This window comes from Nanorana parkeri, unplaced genomic scaffold (assembly GCF_000935625.1).
Source record: "Nanorana parkeri isolate BGI_ZX_2015 unplaced genomic scaffold, ASM93562v1 scaffold89, whole genome shotgun sequence".
NCBI lineage: Eukaryota > Metazoa > Chordata > Amphibia > Anura > Dicroglossidae > Nanorana > Nanorana parkeri.
This window is the reverse complement of record NW_017306357.1, coordinates 879,917-896,097: the sequence shown is the minus strand read 5'-3', so window position 1 is coordinate 896,097 and position 16,181 is coordinate 879,917. Positions and strand designations below refer to the sequence as shown.

The 16,181-nt window shown below is 41.0% G+C and overlaps 1 protein-coding gene across 2 annotated transcripts in view; it reads left to right on the top strand.

The window, feature by feature from the left end:
- FAF1 (Fas associated factor 1) overlaps positions 1 to 16,181 on the top strand; it is a 218,339-nt gene that overhangs the window by 112,281 nt on the left and 89,877 nt on the right. For both annotated transcript variants that reach the window (XM_018552460.1, XM_018552459.1), the window contains exon 9: positions 7,146 to 7,241. In XM_018552460.1, the coding sequence (XP_018407962.1) occupies positions 7,146 to 7,241 (96 nt within the window). The remainder of the gene's footprint in view (positions 1 to 7,145; positions 7,242 to 16,181) is intronic.

Here is a 16,181-nt window from a genome sequence, read left to right as displayed (position 1 = left end):
TCCGGAGATGATCTCGATGTGGTGTGAATGGGCCCTAAGAGTGACTCCTTTCTCAGGGACCAGTCACACCATCAAAAGTGTGTTCCAGTGCCTTCGGCCTTTGGAACGCAACCCGGCCGGCTCACTTTGTTTTGGGTGGGAAGGGCCGTGGCGGTGCATTGAACTAAATGGCACCGCAGCCAGGCCCCCCACCCGCAGTGCGATCACCGGCACCCAAACGCATGGCAGATTAGTCCCTGCGTTCTGGTCCAGTGTGATCTGCAAAAAATTATGTAAGCACTATTTTTTGCCCTGCCCCAAAACAAAGTGAGCCGGCTGGGGTGTGTTCGGACTGTAACACACTCTTGATGGTGTGACAGGACCCTCAAGCAGAGTGCTATGCTGTCACCATTATGTATGCTAGTAAGCCGTGTGTCTCCCCACAAACACACAGATGCAGCTTATTAAGCTATTCCCCTTCTCCCTGGCCCCCGCCAAGTAGCCAATGCTCCTTAAAAATGAGAGCTGGCATCCGTGTGCTCCTTACACATGACAGCTGCCTCCTAACTTTTGAATTTTCCTCTAGTCTAGTCTTGGAGCTCAAAAGTATCGGTACATGTACTCGTACTTGTACCGAGTACTGTACTTGGTATCTGTGCAACCCTAGTAGTATTAAACTCTAAATCTTTTTTTGATAATGAATTCAGATCAAATAAATATACATTGCCCTGCAAAGTATTTCTTTAGATTTTTGTCCAAGCACTTACAGTCATCATTTTTCCTAACAGCTAGCTCTGATTTTCTTAGCTCGGCTTCCGTAAAATTCCTGTCCAGCACAAGATCAAAAGGGACAGCACAGACTTAAGGAGTCATCCATCTGGTAGCTTGGAGAAGGGAGGAGCAAAGGGGTAGGGGAATGACGTGTGTGTGTGTGTAGACACACAGCTTACTAGCACACACAAGGATGGCTCCATAGGACCCTGCAAGGGAAAAGAGCCACCCTAAAACAGGATATCGGCGCCAATGCTCAGGGGAACCAGCTGATCCAAGAAGGAAGCTAAACCATTTGAACATCAGGAAGCAGCATCCATTGTAAGTGATTTAGTCAGTATTTCAAATGGCTCAAAACATTTCGACTTTAAACTTTTTAACTGGTGTTCAGCTTTAATTTGTAGGTGCACCTAGTCTTTAAAGTGCACGGTTAGAATCTAAATCTACATTAAAAACTTCCTTTAACTCTTCATAGCCAGAGCCCTCAGCACTGCTTGGCGTGGGAGCATTCCTGCGGTAGCCCAGCCCAGATCTGCCGAGCATATCTCAGGGCTCTTCACAAAGCCTGTGTTAACAAGTTCGAATTTCCTACTCTATTGACACTGTAGTCCAGGCTAAATTAGAAACTTTTTTTTTTTTTTTTTTACTTCTTCTTCTCCTTCCTCCCTTTAAACCAGTGATAAGTAATTGCCACTGTTATCAAGTCAGCACAGTGCTAATTTGAAGTGACATGCCCAAACTGGCCTGTAACATGAAGAGCTACAACAGGTGTGAGAGGTGGGGCTTGTGGGCTCGGCTGAACCTCCAGCCGATGGAAAATAGCACAGTGAAATGAACCTTAAGTAAAGCTGTCAGGAGTAATTATCCTCGAATCAGAATCACGCTGGCTTCATAACCTCCCGGAGATACGCCCAGCTCCTTTCATCCGTTATTCTTCACAAATTGAAAACCTTTTCTTTACCTGCTGCAAATAGCTGAGCGCAATTTAGGACAGTGCCGGCGCTCATCCTGCAGATGTGTAAAGATTAACTTTGGATGAGAGGATGAGAAATCAGAGCCTTTTATAGAGATCACTTTGGGTTACTTCAATATAATATTCCAAATTTGAAAAGTAATTGTGAGGGTGGTTTTACCTGGTTTGACACCCGTTGAATTAACGCAACACATTATTAGTAGCTGTCCTTTATGGGCAAAGAAAGAAATTGGGAATAAATTAAAGAGCATCTATGGTCAAAAACCATATATTTCAGTTTTGAATTTCCATAAGTTCTATCCTACTCCTAATAACCATATTCATCTAGAAGTTTGTAAACTTACTTACTGAAGATGCCCTTCTTTAATGCAGTAACACAATTTTACTCAGCCCTGTGAATATGCACTTCTTGGTGTCACCATTCTAAATAAGCCTGCTGTCTGAACTTGCCACATTGTAACATCATCATTGCTTGCTGGAAGCAATGCCTTATGGGATATGTACTTTAGAGAAATTGAGATTACATCAAGCAGCAGGGAAAGAGACGCAGAGCAAACTGGGAATCCATGAAGCTGATGAAAGTGATGGGTAGAAAGAAGGCAGCACTCACTACATAAGAGATTTTGTTCAAGTAAGCTTTGATTTAATTATGAAACATACACCTAGTATGTATTCCTGTTACAATGCTGATGTTATAGCAGGACAGTATATGCTGTGACATCAGAACCCCTTTAACCCCTTCATGACTGAGCTAGTTTTTCAGGTTCTGTTCATAAATGACTGACACATTTTTTACATTTTTGCTGTGTGGTTCTTCCACGTCTAGCTATTTATTTTTGGCTATTAGGCTGATCCAAACATAGGAACAGCAAATAATAACCTTAGAGACTGATCGTGCCTAGACGATCAGAAATGATACATTTCACTCAAAAGATACATTTTATCCTTTCAGTGAAATGTATCTAAACATCGGGCTCTCGAGCTGTCAAAACAAATAGCAGAGAGGTGAGGTGAGTCACTGCTGCCTCTCTGCTATTTTGAGCTGTCAAATACGGGATCGCAAATTGCGGTCCTCTATTTGCATGTAACGGCTTCATTCTTTCATTAATGAAAGGAAGAAGCTTTTACAAAAAGCTTAATTATTTCATTAATTAATGCCTCAATACTGAGACATTAATGAATGACTGTTAAATGCTGAGAATCAGCAAATACCGGCATTACAAAGCCTGATATAACTTGTCACGTACAGTGTACGTGGCCAGTCATATAGGCACAAAGTGACAAGACGTACACTGTACGTCTCCCGTCACGAAGGGGTTAAGTGGGGGACTCGTATTAATTATTTCACATAGCAAGGCAGTGCTAAACAGGAACAATAAGATGAATTCTGAAACAAGTTTGTTATAATGTTGCAGCTTAATTCATAAATGTATTCCCCCCTCTGCTTTAAATTGGCACTGCAACAGAATTAATCCTGTACCTGACCACATCTTAAAGCTGACCTCCAGGCAACAATTGTATATCAATGCTTTTAGATACAGCAGCTTGCTGGGTATTTATTAGTAAGAGACGATAAAAGATTATTTGTCAGATCCGAAATAACCGGTGTATGCACTGATGCATACATACTGGTACATACACCTATCAGCACAAAGTTCTGACCAGCCTCTCAATATCCAGTAGGTCCCCCTTTTGCCACCAAAACAGCTTTGATCTATCGAGGCATGGACTCCACTGGACCTATGAAGGTATGCTGTGTGTCTGGGACCAAGCAATCAGTAGCAGATCTTTTACGTCCTGTAATTTGTGAGGTGAGGCCTCCATTGATCGAATTTGTTTTTCCAGCACATCCCACAGATGTTCGATTGGATTGAGCTCTGGAGAATTTGGAGTCCAAGTCAACACCTTGAACTCTTGACCACTGTACACTAGGAACATAACAAGATAATGTTATTCATTTCACCTGTCGGGGGTCACAATGTTATGTCTGATTAGTGATTGTTGTTTAGACAAGTCATCTTTGACCATTTGATCGGTAAGAGGGCATATTTATCAACTGCTATTATTCATGATTGTTGGTTGTGTTAAGTCTTTCCAACCATGGAGGTGGTAAGTGGACCAGTCCTAGTTCATTGAAAATTGAAGGCATAGTATCTTACCAATTTCAAGGTTTTGGTATTTCTCTTGGAACATTTGACATTTCAGAATACCAAGTCATTTAAATCCATAAGTGAACTACACATCATGCCACACAGTGGAAACCACCATAGATAATGCATGCCATGTAGCAAGCTTTGGCACTGTCATTAATGAACGCTAGTGCCAGTTTAATAATATACCTACCTGGGTCATAATTTTACATCTGTTTTGCTTATGTCCTTCAAGGTGTAGAAGGCTTTTCATGGCTCACTTCAAACCATTGTTGAAATTGGTTCTGTTACTTTTAAACCATCATCTTGCAGTTTTGTTGGGTCTGTAATTTAGGAAGCCCTCTGAGTGCTTATTGTCTTTGTGATCCTGCTCCAGCTCTAATTCCCTGTTAGCGTGGCCACTTAATAGAGCTAATACAGTTGAATTCTAATTAGGGAAAGTGAAAGGGAGGGCTCCTCACCCGCTGGAGGTGAGCCTTAACACTGGGCCAGTTCAAACAGGTCCTCCTGTAGCTTGTAACCAGAACTGATAATCTGCCTGTTTCAACCTGTAAAATTATGTGACATTGTGCCATTAACTCGTTGCAACAAGGAGAACATTTCACTTTGTGTTTCAGATACGTCCTGCTGCTTAGCTACATCTATATGATGCATATGTAGGACTGTGGAGATAGCAGATCAGTTTCTGCCTTCTCAGATAATAGTGTAACTCATGGGCAAAACTTAACGTTGAAGCTTTACTCCAGGCAGAGATAATAAAGGGTAACTAACACAGTCATTTATTCATTAATAAATAATGAGTTTATTTTAAAATGCAGTTAATGTAAATACCTAAATTTGATTTGCTATCAACTAGGGTTGCACAGATACCAAGTACAATACTCGGTACAAGTACATGTAACGATACTTTTGACCCCCAAGACTAGACTAGAGAAAAATTCAAAAGTTAGGAGGCAGCTGTCATTTGTAAGGAGCACACGGAGCTCCTGGGATTTGTACATATCTGTTTTAATTTATGATTTTGTTTTTATAAATATAAATAAAGGGATGCACAGATACCAGTTTTTACCACTGTACACTAGGAACATAACAAGATAATGTTATTCATTTCACCTGTCGGGGGTCACAATGTTATGTCTGATTAGTGATTGTTGTTTAGACAAGTCATCTTTGACCATTTGATCGGTAAGAGGGCATATTTATCAACTGCTATTATTCATGATTGTTGGTTGTGTTAAGTCTTTCCAACCATGGAGGTGGTAAGTGGACCAGTCCTAGTTCATTGAAAATTGAAGGCATAGTATCTTACCAATTTCAAGGTTTTGGTATTTCTCTTGGAACATTTGACATTTCAGAATACCAAGTCATTTAAATCCATAAGTGAACTACACATCATGCCACACAGTGGAAACCACCATAGATAATGCATGCCATGTAGCAAGCTTTGGCACTGTCATTAATGAACGCTAGTGCCAGTTTAATAATATACCTACCTGGGTCATAATTTTACATCTGTTTTGCTTATGTCCTTCAAGGTGTAGAAGGCTTTTCATGGCTCACTTCAAACCATTGTTGAAATTGGTTCTGTTACTTTTAAACCATCATCTTGCAGTTTTGTTGGGTCTGTAATTTAGGAAGCCCTCTGAGTGCTTATTGTCTTTGTGATCCTGCTCCAGCTCTAATTCCCTGTTAGCGTGGCCACTTAATAGAGCTAATACAGTTGAATTCTAATTAGGGAAAGTGAAAGGGAGGGCTCCTCACCCGCTGGAGGTGAGCCTTAACACTGGGCCAGTTCAAACAGGTCCTCCTGTAGCTTGTAACCAGAACTGATAATCTGCCTGTTTCAACCTGTAAAATTATGTGACATTGTGCCATTAACTCGTTGCAACAAGGAGAACATTTCACTTTGTGTTTCAGATACGTCCTGCTGCTTAGCTACATCTATATGATGCATATGTAGGACTGTGGAGATAGCAGATCAGTTTCTGCCTTCTCAGATAATAGTGTAACTCATGGGCAAAACTTAACGTTGAAGCTTTACTCCAGGCAGAGATAATAAAGGGTAACTAACACAGTCATTTATTCATTAATAAATAATGAGTTTATTTTAAAATGCAGTTAATGTAAATACCTAAATTTGATTTGCTATCAACTAGGGTTGCACAGATACCAAGTACAATACTCGGTACAAGTACATGTAACGATACTTTTGACCCCCAAGACTAGACTAGAGAAAAATTCAAAAGTTAGGAGGCAGCTGTCATTTGTAAGGAGCACACGGAGCTCCTGGGATTTGTACATATCTGTTTTAATTTATGATTTTGTTTTTATAAATATAAATAAAGGGATGCACAGATACCAGTTTTGTGAGTACTGGTACTTGCCGAGTACTTACAAGTACGAGTACTGATACATTTTTGTTGTCATGTGACAGTTTTTCTAAAACAATACAGACTAATGATTTCAGGACAGTGGTGGAGTGCCAGAGCCAGGTCCCAGCTGCAACTTCTGCAACCCTGGTAGTTCTCATGAAAATGCCAAGTATCGGCACTGGTACTTGAAAAGTATCTGTGCATCCCTACTATCAACTTCTTGTAATTCCCTGTAAACAGTATTTAGAAGGGCAACACTCGGAACCAGTCAGATGTGTAGTAAGTACATGAGCTGGCCAGGGACATTCTTGGAGGAGGAGAGAGCAGTTTATGAGGAAAGATGAACTTGTGCTGCTCCTTCACTGTCCAATTACTCGGGGCAGAGGGGTCATGTATTGTTTAAATGCAGCAAAGAATGATCATGTCACTATATTGGACTATCATGTCCAATATAAGTTCAGTAAGTATTGACTTATCACTAAAATCTCATAAGCTTTAACATGTCAATGTCAAAAGCAATTTTCATTTTTTTTTTTACAACTGCTGCTTTCATTAAAATAATACCTGGTTATCCTGCTATGAAGATCCTTGTTTAGCCCCTGTCCATTATCAAAAGAGGTAGTGACGCTCTTCTGTGTTATAATTTGTCACATGTAATTTTGAAGGAGCCTATAAGGGGCTGTGACCATGCTGTTCGTACATCAATTTTCCACTGTTGTTACCAGCAGGAAGCACGCCGTTGCTTGGTTGCATGTAGACAGGAAATGGCTGCAAAGAAGTTGCAGAAGTTTATGGTATCCATTTACTTGAAGGAAACTAATGTGTGAAATATTGACAATTTAACTGGTTAAACATCCTACAAAATCAGTAATCTGCTTCATTATCTTCCTTTCTTTCCAGATGACGCTGGCAGCTGCAGGGCTAAACTATCCATGTCACCGGCTTTCAGTGGCAAGACGAACGTCCCCTGCTCAGACCAGAGAGCAGTCTGAAGAGGTAATAATGTGTTCAGCTCTTTATTAACCCCTTCATGACAGGCCTTTTTCATTTTTTGCACCCATGTTATATTCCACATTTTAGGCCTGAAAATTACTTAAAACCCCCACACATTATATATTTTCTGAATGCCAAGACCCTATACAATATAATGGTGGTAGTTGCAAATTTTTATGTTGCGCAATATTAGTGCAACTCCTTATTAAACCCTAAAATGTAGTGATAAATTTAATTAAATGCCCCAAAACACAACAAAATACCCATTTTTTAAATGAAATATAGAAGAGGAGGTTACAACGAGTAAAACGATACCCAACATGCCCAGTTTACAAATTGCGTGCATCCGTGAAACGGCGAAAAACTGCAGTACCCCAAAAAGTCCACAGAAGACGCTTTATATGCCCCCACAGGTCATCAATTTAGAGATACCCCAAAATACTGGCCCTAGAATTATTGCTCTCACTCCGGCATGCGTGGCGATACCCAACATGTGTAGCGCGTTCGTCGTTTTCATACGTAGGCACACCCGACGAGTGTTTACGCGGGGGCACTTTTAATTTTTTTTTTATTATTATTAGATTTATTTATTTTGATTTTAATTTTAAAAACTGTTTTTTTGTTTTTTTTTTACTTTACTTTGACTGCTATCACATGGGGGGGCTTGCAAGCCCCCCCATGTAATAGCAGATGGTGGTGACAGGTCCTCTTTAAGGTGATGCTGGGGGTCCAAAAGACCCTCAGTGTCACCTTTACACTGGAAATAAGCTATTGAAGTGCAGATCGCACATCAATAGCTTATAGCTGGGCTGCAGGAGCCCAGAACTGACAGCCCAGGGACCGGAAGTGATGCAATCTGCATCGCTCCCGGTCCCATAGAACGGGGAGGGGATCGATGAACAGTTCGTCGACCTCCTCCCCAGCTCCCCGCGGACACCAAGGACGTAGGAGGGGCAACGGAGCCCGGGACACAGAAGCGATCTGGCGACAGGTAAGTCGCCAGAATCGCTTCAGTTGTAAAGCCGACAGTCGGCTCTACAAGTTTAAACAGAGTCCCGGCCGCAAAAGTCGCCGGGAGTCTGTTTAAACAGCCCCGATGCGTCGTCAGTCACGAAGGGGTTAAATGCAGCACACCGCATAGTCTGGATAGGAATATAGTCTAAATTAGAAAGTATACAACATGTCATAGCCAATGACTGAAATAAAACATCTATACATAGGGAACCCAGTAAATGTGAATAAACTGTGACTTTACAATAAATGGACGTTTACACGCCGTAGCTAATTTAACATATTCAGGTAAATTTGGTTAAGTTTGCAGGGGGAAGCCCTTTTCACTGCAGTCCTTTTTAGGGCTCATTCACACCAGACGCTGCATTAATCGCAAAGCGTCTCATATGTGGTGTCCTGGCACAATGCCAACGTGCTGATGCCAGCGCATCGCACTGTGTACTTTTCTTTTTGAGACAAGTGACATTTCATTCTGTTCTACGGGCACAACGTGGCGAGAGGCGGTTGTACCACATTGCATCCCACTGCGTTGAAAAAAAAAGTAAGGCATGCCTTACTTTTTTCAGCACACACCACCGTGTTCCTACCGCAATGCAGTGGTGTGAACGTGCACCATCTGTGACGAGGCAAATTGCCTCGTCTTGCGTTGGGGCTGCGATGGAATCAACGGCAAGTGCAGCTCCAATGCAGATGGTGTGAATGGACCCTTAGAGTTACTGAGATCTGCCAGTTTTCTGGCCAATGTCTGGGAAAAGCCAGTCGCAAATGCTTTGAAACACAAAAAAGAAAGCTTCCATGGTAATCCCCCTGGAAGTTCGTATTCACATCCCAAGCCCTGGTACATATGTGCAAAGTGTAAGCATCCTTAGTGGAAAGCCAATGATGTTGTCCTTAACAATATATAGATATGGGAGTTACAACTGCTGACCTGTTTTTAAGGTTTTGGAGCTGTCGCCTTGATCCTGACCTCACCACCATGTAAAACAGAGTACAAATTATGGCAGACTTTAATGGCTAGGATCAGGAGGACATCAATGAATCCTGCACCTTTTAAAACTAGTTAGCAATGGCAGTTCCCATATTCTATTTTCACAATTTCACTTTAAAGATACTCTGTCACTAGTAGGGCAAATAGCTGGAGGCATGAAATACAGGCACCTAGAGGTGAATAAACATATCTGCAGCTGCCTCCTAACCCCTCCCGTCACCGCCAAATCACAGGCGTTTTCTGACAAGCACTTCTGAAAGCTTTTGGCCTCCTGGAAATTTTTTTGATCAGTGGGGCTGCCTATCAGAGTGATGGAGCAATAAGTAGTGTTGTAGTAGAGTTGTAGGGGGTGGGGATTAGTGGCAGGTCCAGACCACCCAAAAGTGTTGAAACGTTGCCTGTTGGAATGGCTCTGCATTTGGTCATGACTGGCAGTCCTGGTTGCAGTCCAGCCTTCATACATTATATGGCCAAAAGTTTGTGAACATCACACCAATATAAGCTTGTTGGACATTCCTTTCCAATGCCACAGACATTACTATGGAGTTGCGTTCCCCCCGGCTATAAAAGTCTCCACTCTTCTGTGCCCATTCAGTTGAAAGATCATTTGTGAGGTCGCGTACTGGTGTTGGACAAAAAGATCTGGCTCAGAAAAGGTGTTCCAATTTATTATAAAGGTTTGAGGTCAGGACTTCTACTGTACTGTGTCTACCTGTCTTTGTGACACCAGCATTCTCTCATTTCCTGTAATGGTGTCACCAGGACTGGAAGTGACAGGTGGTTTTGGCTGGTATTGGGCTTTAAACTGCATGTAGCATAGGTATTACCTTCTGACATGATATGGACTGTGGAGAATTCTGAAGCTAGTGTCCCTTTAATTGGCGTTTGGACATGTAAATAAAGTCACATAGCAAAGCGGAAGCCTGATATGCTGTACTCTTTCTCATCTTACATGGAGGTGAGCTGAGCATCCATTTATTTCAATGCACTCAGATTCTTCCTGGCTTCAATCACGATGCTCTTACATTATCTTTTGTAAATAGCAGGAAGTTACCTGGCAAGTTTATCTGCAGATTATTTCTGTTTTGTAAATGAGCACTGTAATTTTTATCCTATTACTTAGCATTCTGAACTACTTAAATAGGAATTACCATTGTCACAGTGAACATTACATTAATTCAGTCACACATTAGCTAGAAATGTTTTGATGGAATCCAAAACCATTGTTTGTTTTCAAAGGGTTTAACTCCTTATTGGGCGGCACAGCATTGCGTTCTTTCTCTAGCCGCTTCTAATATTTATTGATTTATGATACTTAAATCTTTTAAGCTTTGAAGCTACCTATGGGTAGTAGAGAAATGCGATATATATAATTTTGACTCACTTATTCAATTAAATGACATGTAGTGTATGGTGTAGAAAAGATTCTGACACGTGTTCTTGATTGGTAGGGCTTTGCGTTTTTGTTTCCATGACTGTACACTATATGAGCAAACATTTGTGGACACGTGACCATCACATTTATAAGATATTGTTAAATATCCCATTCCAAAAATCATGGGTATTAATATGGAGTTTGCCATACACCAAATCCCCCACCCCATAACAGCCTCTGCTCTTTTGGGAAGGCTTTTCACAATGCTTTGGAGTGTGTATGTGGGAATTTGTGTCCATTCAACTTTATATTATTTGTGAGGTGACTTACAGATGTTAATTAAGAAGACCTGGCTCACAACTGCCATTCCAATTCATCCCACAGATGTTCCATTGTGTGGTGGTGAGGGCTCTGGGCAAGGCCACTTGAGTTCCTTCACACTACACTGATCAAATCACATCTTAGGGCCCATTCACACCATGTCCGGAACATCTCAAGACCAGACCAGATTGTTTCCAGACCCAAAATGCATCCTAATGTATCGCTATGCTGGTTCTGGCCTCTGTTTACACCAGCACAATCCGTTCCAGACCATAAAAAACTGCTTGTCCTATTTTGTCTGGTCTGGAATGCTTAAAACGCTTCAAAAAGGCATAGAAACGCACTGGAACGCACCTGTAAGACCATTTTAAGTTATAAATAAATACATTTCAAATGCAGCAAAAAAGCAATGCACTGCGTTCCAGATCTGGTCCAGAAAATGTTGTGAACTCAGCCTTATGTACCTGACTTTGTGGAAAGGGGTTCAGGTGTACTGGAACAGAAAAGGGCCTTCCACAAGTTGTTGCTACAAGGATGGAAGAGCACAGTTGTCTTAAGGCTGGGTTCACACCTAGGCGTATCGAATATGTGCGTTTGTTGCGCGTTTTTACCGCAATTCGCGGTTAAAAAAAACGTGCAACAAACGTGGGTTTCCGAGGGCTACCTGGCTGTATCCCAATGGATACGCGAGGCAAATACGCCCCAAAGAAGCTCCTGTACTACATTGGGCGTAGGGCGTTTTGCAGCGCGTTCCTACGCGCTATAAAACGCCCAGGTGGGAACCATGCCCATAGGCAATCATTGGTTTTCACATGTTGAGCGTTTTACAGAGCGTAGGAATGCGCTGTAAAACGCCCAGGCCTTAATGACTCTGTATGCTAGATCAGGGTTATGCAAACTCTGGCCCTCCAGTTGTGATGCAACTAGGGCTGCAACAACTAATCAACATAATCGATTATTGAAAAAGTTGTCAACTTTTTATATAATCGATTAATCGGCTTCCCATCAGTTGGCCCTGTTCACGGCTCCACAAATGCACCTCCTCCCCAACTCACGCTCACCGCTGCCAGACCCGCCCACCCCGCATTAATACATTATACAGCGCAATGCAGAATACCACAAATCCCGGCTATAATACATTATACAGCGCAATGCAGAATACCACCAGCTAAAGAGGAGCACAGCAAATCCCAGCAATAATATATTATACAGCGGTGCAATGCCGAATACCAGCAGTTATAGAGGAACACAAAACCCAGCAACAGTACATTATACAGCGCAATGCAGAATACCGCCAGCTATAATGTACTATTGCTGGGACTTGTAGTCCTCTATAGCTGGTGATATTCTGCATTGCGCTGTATAATGTACTATTGCTGGGATTTGTAGTCCTCTATAGCCGATGCCATTCTGCATTCATTGCTGTATAATTTTACACTTTCCATTTCACTATATTGCACACCACACTTTTTTTTATTTCCACCGCTCCAAGCTTGCTCATGTGATGGACTACAACCTCAATACAAGCTAGTAGTCCATCACTGGAGCCATTTTTAAAAATGTATTTAATTGTTTATCCGATTAACCGATTAATCGAACTTAATAATCGGCTAAATAAGCGATTTTGAAAATAATCGTTAGCTGCAGCTCTAGATTGCAAGTCTCTGACAGCCACAGACATGACTCCCATGATGGCATTTGTAGTTTCACCACATCCTTAGGACCAAAATTTGCCTACCTCTGCTAGAGCATTAACAGACCTCTTCACTGGAAAAGCCTAAACCCAGTACTTTGGAGCAATGTCTATATACGTAGGACATATGGTGTAGTGTTAGTGTAATGGTGTTCACATACTTTTGGCCATATAGTTTGTTTCATATATATGTGGTCATGTAGCAAACCTTCTGCAATAACACACAAGGAAATGAAAGTTTGAAAGAAAGGTATAATGATTCTGTATATTTTTCTATGGTCAGGTCAAACGAGTAATTTCTTTTGTAAATTGTCTTTTTTTCAGGAAGATATGAAAGATGGCATAATATTTTGTATTCTCATTTTTTCTTCTTGGCTCCTCTACATGAATATGAAATGGTTTTTCATTTTCTCTTCACCTGTTTGTTCAGTAGTTCAAGCTCAATATACAAACAAGTGAATGGGTCAGAGCTATGAAAATATAATCCACATAGCCTTACTTGTCTGCAAAAACAAGGACACACCATGGTGATATGGTTCTGGGTCACATGACGAAGTGCTGTAGCTACTCTGCAGTTGCTCACTTACCTCTTCAGGGGATGCAGTTGCTCTTGCATAATGTTTTTACGGAAAACTCTTTGGCATTCAGAAAATATATAATGTTGGGGGGGTTTACGTAATTTTCAGGCCTAAAATGTGGAATATAACATGGGTGCAAAAATTGAAAAAAAAAGGGCCTCAGTCATGAAGGGGTTAAAAGGGCAAAATGACTTCAGTTTGCCAAAACAATGCACACTGGGATTGCCTTGTCATCAGCAGAGCATTGCTGGGAAATCTCATTTGTAGTCTCAGGGAAAGGCATTTTCCTCCCCTGAAATGATGTGCATGGTCACATGTGCCAGAATTCCTGGGTGTAAAAGGAGAGCAAGTAATCTGCCCTCAGTAAACATGGCCACTGCCAGAAGACTGGGGAAGAAAAGAGAAATAAGGAATGCAAAACAGGCAATTATCTAGAAGTATGCGTTTGTAGATTGTCATTACTACACACTTCTGAAGGTGCTTTTGTTGTTATTTTAAAGATATGGGTAAGGTCCGCTTTAAGTTTGAAATGATTTTGTAAAACACAGAACTTGAAACAGTAGAAGTTGAGTCCTGTTGTAGCAGATGTCACTGAAAGGTTGAATCGGATTGGTTGCTCCAGTGAGATTCAGTCAGTCCTTGCTTAAAACTATTTGATAAGTAAGGCCCATTGTGATTCACTGATGCATCTGGAAGTGGTATTGAGTACCTGGCTTAGGTAATGACCTGAACATTAGTAGGCTTAACCAGCATAATGTTTATTGGGTAATATAAGTTTTCGTTCTCTTTTTTTTTTCTCTCAACATCGTGGTTTCCATTACCTGTTCACAAAGTACAAGAAATATTTTTCCAGATTGTGTTTGCATTATTTAGTAACAGTACAGAGAGCATTTAACACATTGCAGCTGCTCGGTTATCAACTTCAGCAAGTCTGAGCGGATGTGGGTCATTAATGATTAGTTGCAGTAAGTTTCTGCATATCATTCAGTTCAGGGGTATATTAAAGTGTATGTAAATTCAAAGCACAAACTTCTCTTAATTACTTCCTTTTGGTCTGTTAAATATAATGTTAAAAGTGTCTTGTTATATGTAAGTGCAAAAAGTACCTGTTGATCCTACCAGAAATGTTGGTAGCCGATGACTTTCTGCGCTCTCAGCCTGCTCTGTGCTATTATTAGTTACATTGTTTCCAGCTGTCTCTGTGGACATCAAAACATACCCCCCTATGTTATGGAGGAGAGTGGAAGATGTTCTGTAGTCCTTTGCTGAGGTGACAATGCTGCTGCTCCATAGATGCAGTACATTGAGTGGGCGTTGTCACCCTAGAACAGAAAGTGTGTCAGCGGCAGGACCACCAGGTAAAAAAGGAAATGAATACAGCCACCATGTCTAGGAATTAGTAAAATGCCGTATATATGACATTTTGTTTCTTGAGTTTAGTTACAATTTAAAGTTATATAATGTCAGCAACTTTTCTATATGTTATTGAATGTTCTTTACATGGGACCATGTTATAGCAGCCTGTTGCAGCATATTATTGTAAAGTCTCACTTTCTGGGATAGCCACTAAGGATGCATGAGTAAAGTGGAGGAATGCATATATTACATTAAAACCTGTTTATATGCTTTATGTTCCTCCTGTTGTATGAAAGTGACAGATTCAATTAAACGGCAACTTGATTTTAGTTCTATTGCATTTCTGAAGGGAGATAGTGTTCCAAGGGAACTGACGATGGAGGTTTAGCAGACATTGGGTGCTATTCTGTGTTTAGATCTATAGGAGGAATATATCAACAAGCACTGATTTTTGCTCAATGAAAGCAGATGTGGTCAAACAACATTGGTATAATGCACTTGTTTAATTTTACATTTACAGTATTCGAATAATAGTGACATTTTTCCAGAGCCATCTTCAGCCAAGCATTTGGGGGTCTTATAAAGCAAACTTTGACAGACGTGGGCAATTCATACTGGGACAACAATGAAAAGTATATACGCAGCAGCTATCTTCAGTGAAGACCACATATCACAATGGTTACTAGATCAAGAGATGGAACAGCTGAAGTTGTACGCAAATGTGAACTTTTACTGTAAAAGACAAGCTGTAGGGCTCATTCACACTATAGTGCTGTGTTAACACATGAGCATTTACATGCATTTTGAAATGTGTTAATGTGCCTCGCATTAAAGCAGCCCACTCATTTGAATGGGCTGCCTAATGCACCTAAGGAGGTGCATGTTAAATTTTTGGCATCACAACACGTTTGTCAGCAAGTTGCATTGCACCAACATGTATAATGCATGATACCGTGCATGTCACCAGAGCACAATAGTGTGAATTTTCCCTACACGCTGAACTCTACAATAAGCCTGGCTATCTGTTAGTTAGTTGAGGAACGGCTACAAGACTAGTCGGCTGTGTGGAGATCCACATAAAGAGTCACTTCAGCTGACGGGTCACCATAACAGGAAGCGGCATCTGGGAAAAATTTGAAACAAAGGATTAAGGTAAGTATATGTGGGACATAAAAAGTTTATCAATTTTAAAAAAAAGCTGTGGATGTAGGAGTATATAATAGTGTTTGTTTTTTTCCAGGCCCGGGGGTTTAGCTTTAAAGTAGATCTGTACCACGCCAGGGCAATTCAAACTGAGCGTATCATGAAAAACCACATGACAAAACATTCAGTAGATCAGACACAATACTAATTTCACAAAGCTATCACTGTAGGATAAGGATCCTTTATTTAAAAAAACAAGTGACAGTTCCATTTGAGTCCAATAGGATTTGTGAATTAAGCCTGCTAAAGCTACATGCAAATCTCAGCTTTTAACTGATGGATAAGCTTGGCTATGCTGCCTCCTAATGGATCCTCAAATGTGATGAGCAGTGGTGTATTCTGGTTTGGGGCTGCCCTAGGCAAGACAAAACTCGGCATATATATTTATATAAGTGTGTGTGGGGAGGGACACTGACTG